General features: G+C 31.7%; 1 protein-coding gene across 1 annotated transcript; it reads left to right on the forward strand.

The window, feature by feature from the left end:
- The first annotated feature begins 7,340 nt into the window (after positions 1 to 7,340).
- Positions 7,341 to 9,534, forward strand: LOC104877511 (putative F-box/LRR-repeat protein At5g02700). Its single transcript, XM_059735370.1, has 4 exons — positions 7,341 to 7,818; positions 7,904 to 8,863; positions 8,944 to 9,090; positions 9,189 to 9,534. Exons 1-4 carry the CDS (start codon positions 7,762 to 7,764, stop codon positions 9,483 to 9,485), a joined length of 1,461 nt encoding a protein of 486 aa, XP_059591353.1. The 5' UTR covers positions 7,341 to 7,761; the 3' UTR covers positions 9,486 to 9,534.
- The last annotated feature ends 926 nt before the right edge of the window (positions 9,535 to 10,460 follow it).

The following is a 10,460-nucleotide window of genomic DNA, read 5'->3' on the forward strand; positions in this document are numbered from 1 at the left end:
GGAAAATATGATGGAAAAAAATATAAAGGAAAATATTAAAGAAAATATTGTAATATTTTCCTTAAAAAATAATGAGGAAAATAAGAGAAAAAGAAAAGGGAAAATGGGAGGGGGATTTTATCGGGCTCTTGTTCACCAAGGCTTCACCTCTAACTTCCTCTTCATTGGTGGCTATGGCTTCTCACCGTCGTCAACCCTTTCAACAACCACCACTATCACTCCGACCACCTTCTAGTGTCGAAAACTACCCTTTTTAGGCACCCGAGTTCCCATGGATGAAGTGCGTTCTTCAAATCAAGTTCCCATGGATGAAATGAATTCTTCAAATCCAGTGAATGTATTAAGATCCATGTCTTCAGATCAGGTATGAATTGAACTCCAATCCACCTCATCCTATGAAAACCCGAAACCCAAAGTAATCGCTCTCTCTTGGGTTCTCTGTTTGGGTTTCTAGGTTGCTTTTGCCTTTCCCGTTTCTTAAATTTCGCCATAATTTTTCTAAACTTTCCTGGCTTGTTGCTTTTTGGATTTTGTTTGATTTTTACCCTTGATGTTCTGCTATTGTTTACTGGCCGATGGTTTTTTCATAATTTGGTTGGGGGAATGGGTCTGCAGTTGTGTTTTGCATATATGTATGTTGTTGTTGCCTTTGAGTGCTTGGTTATTGTTTTGTATCATTGTTGGTGGCATCAATTTTTGGACGGTTTAACATTGGGTTGTTAGAAGTATCAGTTTCTACTCTCCTGATTAGAAATGTGACCATAAAAACAAAATTAAGATGCCTGTTGCGTTATAGACCCAGTAGATTAAATAATAAAACGAATTGAAAATAGTTAATAAATTTGGTAGCGAGATGAGATGGGACCCTTCCATATATCTTCAAATGTGAAATTAATCACATGACACTAAATGAGAAACTTGACTAGAAGTTTCCATTCATCTGTATTATTGTTTTTGCACCGCTGTTTTATTGTCTAAAGCTTTTGATAAATGCTTAGATATGCTATATTTTGTCAATTTCAATTGTCTTCTATTGTCAAGCCTTTCTGGTATCTAGGGATAAACCTGTCCTGTCTTTTGGTTTATGGGGGGCTTGAAGGTGGGATATGCTGTAATTGGGGTTGTGTTTTCAAATGGGAAGTGGGGATTGTGATTTGTTTGAGTGGGAGAAGAGGGGATATGGTTGTTGTTTTTGGGTTTATTTGTGTTGTGGCTACTGCCATACTACCATCATCCCCTCCTAAACAGATGGTGATCAACTTTAGTAAGGGTAGCTTGAAACATCACCCTGCAATGTGACACACTAATTAAGAAAGAAAACAGGTTCGGCTTACCAGGATCTAGAAAGGTTTTTATGAGAGATTTTTATACATTGCTTAATTTTTTGGTGTTTTGACGCCATCAATATATATCTCTGAGACATGAGAGATTTTATGCCACTCCTCCCCTGTTGTTTTCTTGCATCTTTTAGTCAATTGAGGGCACTCTCTAATCACAAGCCTGTCAAGGGATGTGAGACTGCACATTTGAAAAACGATAACCTTTGCAGATGAAACAACTTGCATATTGAATTTGGAAGTTTCTTTATCCTCTCATTCCAGTCGAGGTTGAGAAGTCTGAGATGCTTTAGATTACTGATAAAAATTGGCAATGTGTCAAAGTTCGAATATGATAAATCTAGCATCTTAATGCATTTGAACTTTGACATGCAAGCTTTAAGAAATGGTTCACCACGTGATGTCTCCCACACCAAGCAGTATTCAAGTACTGCTTTGTCATTTAGATTTATGTTCATTAGTTGGAGGAAGGATGACAAGTTATGATTGTGCCACTTGATACACAAATTCATACCCAGTTGGATGACTTGGTCAGGACACTAGAGATGCTGTTAAACTAGCACAATAACATTTCTATAGCTTCATAGAGTCCATTGATGCCAGCAGAACGTGTCTCAGTGAATACAAATGATTCTTCTATCACTTACTATGAAATGAATAAATTCTATGTTGCTAGGTTTGGAAATCAACAGAGGATCGATTATGTTCTTGATAGGAGTCTTCTATCATGGTAGAAATTCCAGAGTTTCTTGGAAGTCTTAAACCTGAGGAATTTGGAGATTTTGTGAATGAGAGATTGGATTTCCAAGTTCTATCAAGCTCCTGAAGAGAGGGATACATTAGTATTGGTTCCCTTAAAAGGAGGACCTGGTAGGAGCAACTACATATTATTTTATGGTTCTTTTCTTGTATAGTTTTTTGTGTTTCATATTAAGTATGATAATTGTATTTAGAACTATAACTCCTCTAGTTAAAATCACACTTTGAATGAGTTACAATGAAGTTATTATTATATCTCCTCCTCTTGACTTTTCATTTTAAACATATATATATGTATTATTATTTCAGATGGAACATAGTGAAGGCTTTGAAGTACACAAAAGTGTAAGTGAAAAAAGAAACTTGACTTGGATTGATGAAATGGACAAATTTTTGGTTGATCGATTAATGGAGCAAATGTATAAAGGGCAAAAGATAGGAGGAGTCTTCACCAAGACAACTTATGCAATAGTTGTGTGAGAAATTGGGGAAAATTTTGAATTGAGTTGTAACTCTGAGTACAAAAAAAATAGAATGAAAACTAAAAAAAAAAAAACTTTTATACTGCTCAAGAAGTTTTACAAAATGGTAGTGGATTTGGTTTCAATGAATCAAATCAAATGATCGAAGCTACCACGAAAGTATGGACTACTTACACTAAGGTGAGTTAATTATTATTTTTTAGTTATTAGAAATAAATTTTTTGCATGTAATGTAGAGCTATAAATTTCTAAAAGACATTATCACAATTGAACTCGAGTTTTGTTAATATTTGTTTTTTCTGATGTTAAAAGACACACCCAGGAGCATCTCAGCTTAGATACAAACCTATTAGAAATTATGATAAGTTGTCCATTCTTCTTGGAAAAGATCGAGCAACAGGAAGTCTTGCTGCAAGTGCAAAAGAAAGACAACTTCGTTGGCCCAGGAACAAAATTTGGATGGCACAAATCCATTAGGATCATCACAACATGGGATCAAAGATGAAACATTTGCTTATGTTGAAAATGAAGCAACAACGGAGACATCTTTCTCATCTACAGATGCATTTGTTTCTGCACCAAAGTCAAACAAAGAAACAAAAAAGCGAAAAGCAAAATATGCTGACATTGTAAGTGAAGAATTAAGGTCAATTAGAGTTGGAATGGATGTAGTTGTTGCAGCTCTTGATAGAAGCAACCTTCAAAATTATATAGAAGAGCAATTGTTTGAAGAGATTGCTAAGATTGGAGGCGTGAGTGATGTATCTCATATGAAAGCATATCGAGCTCTTATCGGTGATGTGAGTGCAGCTCGAGCCTTTCTTGCTTGTCCAATTGATAGGCGTAAGCTTTGGTTGTCAATTAAATTTGGACCTACTTTTTTTGATGCCTAATTTGAGATGGAGATTATTTTTATTTGAGTTTTACTTTTGTTTAGACTAGCTGAAAAATTGAGGAAATTATGTTTTTTTTTTTTGGTTTAGACCAACTTGTTGTTTCTTGAGTTTTCGATAATTTACAAATTGAATTTCAAATTCTGGACTTCTTCTTTCATTGAATTCTCTGATTATCTACGTTTTTGTGGCTATCGAACAGAGCACAGAGTTGAGGCCTCTCAATCTTTCAATTGTTCATATAATTTATACGAGATTATTACTTGGATACTTAGTTCCAGCAAAACTGGGATGATGTTTGTGAATCTAAGGAAGTGGACAAATTGGATTATTAATAAGCAAACTTAGGATGCAAGGCAAGGCTTGCCCTAACAGGGCTAGAGGAGAGAAGTATAGTGAGCACAAATGAAAACAAATCAAGTGGACGGAAACCCTGCTGTGACAATCAATCCACTGCCTCTGCCTCAGAATTAATCATCGGAAGCAAGCAACAGCAGATATTAGAAAGTGACATTGAGGACACCTTGTACGGGTATCCTGATGAGATACCAACATTGAAGACTTCACTCACAATTTACAGAACTATATGCAGAGAAATATGGAACTTCAAAGGCTTTGGTTGCTTTGACTCCAGAAGTTGCTTCCATTCCCATGCCCAAGAGTCGACTATGAAGAGAGCACCATGTGTAAGTAGGCATTTCCCTAATTCCAAAATCATTTAATGTCAGCCTATTTAAAGTCTTCTGGACTATGACCTCTCACGAACCAGAAATATGAGCAGCAGCATCTCATAAGGGTCATAAGAGTAGAACAGCTCTCATCTTCATAGCCAAGAAAGGAGAGCATTTTGTAAGGAATAATGATTAAAATATTTGTAGCAATATATGTAAATCCTTCGATAACTTCCTTTCCACCATAATTCCGGATTCACAACCTCTACTAGAAGGGGTTATAGTTTTTTCCATAATATAATTTGTATTATTGGGAATAAATTAATGATATATAGAACTAGAAAATACATTTTTCTAAAAATATTTAATTTAGATATATATGTTTTCATTCTTTTAATGTTTACAATTTTATTTTTAAATTTAAATTTAAATTTTATTATATTTAATTAATATAAATATTAGCAAACTCATTAAAAATTATGATAATAGTTTTATATTTTTAATATTTAGTTCAATTTGGATATAAAATAATTAAAATTAAATTATTTATTTTAAAATTTTGTGTTTGATAAGAATGTAATAAAAATATATTTATTCTAATAATGAAGATCACAATAGTTGTTATGGACCACCAAAAGAATTCTAAAAAGAAAGGGGAAAATCCTAAAATATCGGTAAAAAATAAAGGAAAAATTCACAAAAATGGGGAAAATCGTAATTTTGGAGCGTGTGAGTTTGGAATTTTGTACTTGGGCTTTTTGACAAACTACCACTTTTTCCTTATTTATTTATTTTGTTATACAATACATTACAAAAAAATACTATCAAAATTAAGATAGGCCTTTTTTTTTGCTTTTAAAAATTAGAAAATAATCGTAAATTTTACATAAGATACAAAGATTTGAAACTTAGGAAGTACGGTCTTATTACAATTTATAGTAACACAACCCTTTTTAGAAAAACTGAGCCACCAAAATTCAAGTGGGGCTATGCAATATTTTTTCCTTTGTAAAGAACAGTTCTATAAATAACAAAACACAAACGGTCATTGGTCACACAATTAACAGATAGAAATTTATTGTATCTTAAAAAATAATGAATTATCAAGCAATAAGGCCTCTTTGGAAATGTTTTCACAAAAAAAAAAAAAAATGGAATAGTTTTATCTATAAAATCATAATCATTAACTCGATTTTAAACTTAAATTTAAAATCATAATTGGTAACTGCACTTTTATTATTTTTAGAAAAAAAAACATTAAAATTATAGTCATCGACAATTTTGTAACTTGGATTGCATGTGGACTGGTTTGAGAATTATGAGGAGTTAATTTATGGAATTTTTTTAAAATAAATTATTTTTTTTAAAAACTCAATTAATTTGGGGTATTAAGACTAATAGAGGGTGCAGTATCCCACAAACAGGTTGGATATGAAAAAGAGGTCAAGACTCATGAAAAATAATAATATCTCTCACCTATTATCACACAATTTTTGTCATTCATTATCTTTCTTCTTTTTACCGTTCATTAACTAATTTCTAACCATCAATTCATTTCTTATGATGTTCATCATGTTTGGATGACATGTAACTATTTATGATATAGTAAACTTTCACTCATATTAAAATTAAAGTTAAAAGTAATTAAAAAATGAATTGATATAATGAATAATAAATTAAAGTTAAAAGAAAATAATTGAAATATCGGAGGAAATTAAAAATAAAAAATTGTGAATTTTGAATTTTAAATTTATCCATATTGGAAATTGAGGGAGAAAGATAATTTGTATAATATAATTTGTATAATTTTAGGGGTTAGTAGTTTTTTTCATCTACTTTTATAATATAATTTGTATTATTGGGTAATAAATTAATGATATATAGAACTAGAAAATACATTTTTCTAAAAATATTTAATTTAGATATATATTTTTCATTCTTATAATGTTTACAATTTTATTTTAAATTTAAATTTAAATTTTATTATATTTAATTAATATAAATATTAGCAAACTCATTAAAAATTATGATAATAGTTTTATATTTTTAATATTTAGTTCAATTTGGATATAAAATAATTAAAATTAAATTATTTATTTTAAAATTTTGTGTTTGATAAGAATGTAATAAAAATATATTTATTCTAATAATGAAGATCACAATAGTTGTTATGGACCACCAAAAGAATTCTAAAAAGAAAGGGGAAAATCCTAAAATATCGGTAAAAAATAAAGGAAAAATTCACAAAAATGGGGAAAATCGTAATTTTGTACTTGGGCTTTTTGACAAACTACCACTTTTTCCTTATTTATTTATTTTGTTATACAATACATTACAAAAAAAATACTATCAAAATTAAGATAGACCTTTTTTTTTGCTTTTATAAATTAGAATTTTAAAAATTAGAAAATAATTGTAAATTTTACATAAGGGACAAAGATTTGAAACTTAGGAAGTACAGTTTTATTACAATTCATAGTAATACAACCCTTTTCAGAAAAACTGAGCCACCAAAATTCAAGTGGGGCTATGCAATATTTTTTCCTTTGTAAAGAATAGTTCTATAAATAACAAAACACAAACGGTCATTGATCACATAATTAACAGATAGAAATTTATTGTATCTTAAAAAATAATGAATTATCAAGCAATAAGGCTTGTTTGGAAATGTTTTCACAAAAAAAAAGAATAGTTTTATCTATAAAATCATAGTCATTAACTCGATTTTAAACTTAATTTTAAAATCATAATTGGTAACTGCACTTTTAATTATTTTTAGAAAAAAAAAACATTAAAATTGGTAACTTGGATTGCATGTGGACTGGTTTGAGAATTATGAGGAGTTAATTTATGGAATTTTTTTTAAATAAATTTTTTATATTAAAAACTCAATTAATTTGGGGTATTAAGACTAACAGAGGGTGCAGTCTTCCATAAGCAGGCTGTATATGAAAAAGAGGTCAAGACTCATGAAAAATAATAATATCTCTCACCTATTATCACACAATTTTTGTCATTCATTATATTTCTTCTTTTTACCGTTCATTAACTAATTTCTAACCATCAATTCATTTCTTATGATGTTCATCATGTTTGGATGACATGTAACTATTTATGATATAGTAGACTTTCACTCATATTAAAATTAAAGTTAAAAGTAATTAAAAAATGAATTGATATAATAAATAATAAATTAAAATTAAAAGTAAATAATTGAAATATTGGAGGAAATTAAAAATAAAAATTTTAAAAATTTTGAATTTTAAATTTATCCATATGGAAATTGAGGGAGAAAGATAATTTGTATAATATAATTTTTATTAGCAAACTCATTTTAAAATTTTGTGTTTGATAAGAATGTAATAAAAATATATTTATTCTAATAATGAAGATCACAATAGTCCAAGTTGTTATGCACCACCAAAAGAATTCTAAAAAGGAAAAATTCACCAACGGGAAAATCGTAATTTTGGAATTTGGATAGGTGTATACTAGTCTCTTTCTTTCCTTTCCCTGATATGGAAGGTATAGGTCTATATATACTTGGAAGAACCAGTCAAATTCGGCAAAATCCATATTATAATTTTCTTTGATTTCTTAGAGAAACTGAGTTCCCCCAATGCCCGGCATACAGAGGAAGATGAAGAGGGCAAGACGAAGACGTACAGGAGACGAGGTAAAGGGATTTAATTTCAATTATTAGAGTGTAATGTAGATGATTAACTCTTTTCTGACGTCCATTCTCAATTCTGGCTACGTAGTACATATCCGATGACGGTGATTTTGGGGAGGACCTGCTTAGCGAGTTGCCGGATGAAATTCTTATTTCAATACTATCTCGCCTAACCCTAAGGGAAGCTGCGGCTACCAGTGTTCTCTCACAGCGATGGAGGTACTTGTGGACATATACTTCACGTCTCAACTTCGATTCAGTAGTTAACAAAATTGTCAGACGGTCGCATTCCTTCGCCCTTTCGACTGCTGCAGGGCGGCGGCGGCGGCGGCGCAAATATATTAAATGGGTTCACAAGGTCTTGGCAAAGTATAGAGGCGGCCGAAACTTAGATGAATTCAGGGTTTGTTTTGATTTGTCTAAGAGATCTCGTTCTGATATCGACAAATGGTTTGAGTTTGCAATGTCAAAGAATGTCAAAAACCTTGAGTTCGACTTCTTAAGATGTTCTTCTCAGAATCAGGATCGGGATCCCTGGTTCGTCATGTTAAGTTATTTTCAGAATTTCTATAAATTCCCGCATCGAATTTTGGGAGTGAGGGAAGCACGGGATCCTAATTGTATGTTTGTTGGCTTTAAGTCCCTTAAAACTTTGTCATTGAAGTCCATAAATGTGAGCAGCGAAGCTGTTGAGTATTTCTTATCAAACTGCCCTCTTCTCGAACGGCTATCTGTGCATGGCAGCGAAAGTTTGGTTAATTTAAGGGTTGCTGGCCCATCCATCATGCTGAGGCACTTGGAGATAGTCAAGTGTTCCTCTATCCAAACCATTGAGATATGTGACACAAACCTCGTTTCCTTTACCTATCGGGGAGAAAGGGGGGGAGATCTGCTGCCAAACAATATGCATATTAAGAATTCACCTCTCCTCGTTGAGGTATTGGCTGGTGTTGGAAGATTAGGGTTTGCAAAGAATATGCTTTTGAAGCTTTCATCTTGTGTTCATCAGCTGCAGATTCTTCAATTGACAGTCGATCATTTTTTTCCGGTTAGTTTATGTATAGCTGATTTTCTTTCTTTTGTGCTTTTTGAAATTATAAAGTGATCATATTGCTGGTTTTGATTCAGGAACGATCAAGAGCCTATTTGCTTCCAAAATTAAGAAACCTCAAGCAATTAAAATTAACTGTCTTTGTTGGGTGCCCTGAGAATTGTCTCCTTGGATTTGTTGCAATGCTGAAGAAGTGTCCTCACTTAGAGAGTTTGGTGTTGCAGGTGGATGTTCTTCTGTCTGATTCAATCAAAATGTATATTCTTAGCTATAGTCCTTGCTTGTGTAAATGATTTTGACTCCCTGGCATTTTATTTTACAGTTAAAATGGCGAACTCAAATCATACCAGTCGCAAAAAGATATGCCAAGGCATTGATCCAATATTCCCATCAATACCTGAAACTGGTGAAAATTGTTGGTTTTAATGATTGTAGCAGTGCTTGTGAGCTAGTCATGCAGATTATTGAAAATGCTATTGCACTCGAGAAAATTATCATTGATACAAGCCAAGGACATAGGAGGAGGGGACCATGGTTGAAGAGACAACTAGCTGCAAGAACAAGAGCTGAGCAATTGAAATCACATGTACCTCCGAGCCTGGAATTTATAGTACTTTAAATCTTAAGCAGGTGTATGGTTTTGGAATTCAATTTTTTTTTAGTATCTACTTCTTATGTTTGGTATTAATATTAAGAATTTATGGTCTCAATTAATGCTTATTTGGTTTGCTTAATTGTGAATGAGAGTGCTGCACAAACTTAAAAATTCTCCTAACGCATTTTGGGGATCGAGGGATTCACGACTTCCATACTCCCAAAACCCTCTTGCGTTAATAAGCCAGTTGCATATTCCCTAGATATCGTCATTGTTTCTTCTTTCAATTGCAATATGAAGACCATGTCTTATCTTATAGGTAAAAGTACATTTTGATACTAGCACATGCCCTTGAGAGGAGTAGGAAAGAGTTCATCTAGAAGATTAAAAAATGTTGAAGATTTAAAGATTAAGGTGGTGTTTGTTTTTTTGGCTTTTTGCTGAAAACAATTTGTTTTCAGAATTTAGGTTGTTTGTTTTTATACTTTTTTATGACTTATTATAGACTTTTTATTAAATAGAAAAAGCCAAAATATGTAGCTTTTTTTAAATAGAAAAAATAACATATTGATTTTTCTTTACTTTTTAATATTTAATAGAAATAAAATACTACAAAAACAAACAATCTAATATTTAACACATTAAGCATTTATGTTCTATTTAAAATTAAGTAAAAAAACAAACACCATCTAAGAATTAATAGTTGAAGAATTCATAAATTGAGTTTTGAGGCCCTTTAAAATCAAGTTTGAAAAATCCAAAACCAAGCATTCACACCCTTTGATTATCATTGTTCAATTCAAGTGAAGCCGATTCAAAGGCTAGATCATGCTGAAGGCCAAGTCATAATAAGACCCAAATCAAGTTAAATCCCAAGTCAATGTGACCAAAAGCCATGTGAAGGTCAAGAGTAGTCAAAGTTCAAGTAACACCAAAGGCCAAACTAAGTCAAATCCCAACTCAAGCTAATACTCAAATCAAGTAAAAATTTAAAGTCAA

The sequence above is a fragment of the Vitis vinifera genome, chromosome 19, assembly GCF_030704535.1.
Source record: "Vitis vinifera cultivar Pinot Noir 40024 chromosome 19, ASM3070453v1".
In the NCBI taxonomy this organism is placed as follows: Eukaryota; Viridiplantae; Streptophyta; class Magnoliopsida; order Vitales; family Vitaceae; genus Vitis; species Vitis vinifera.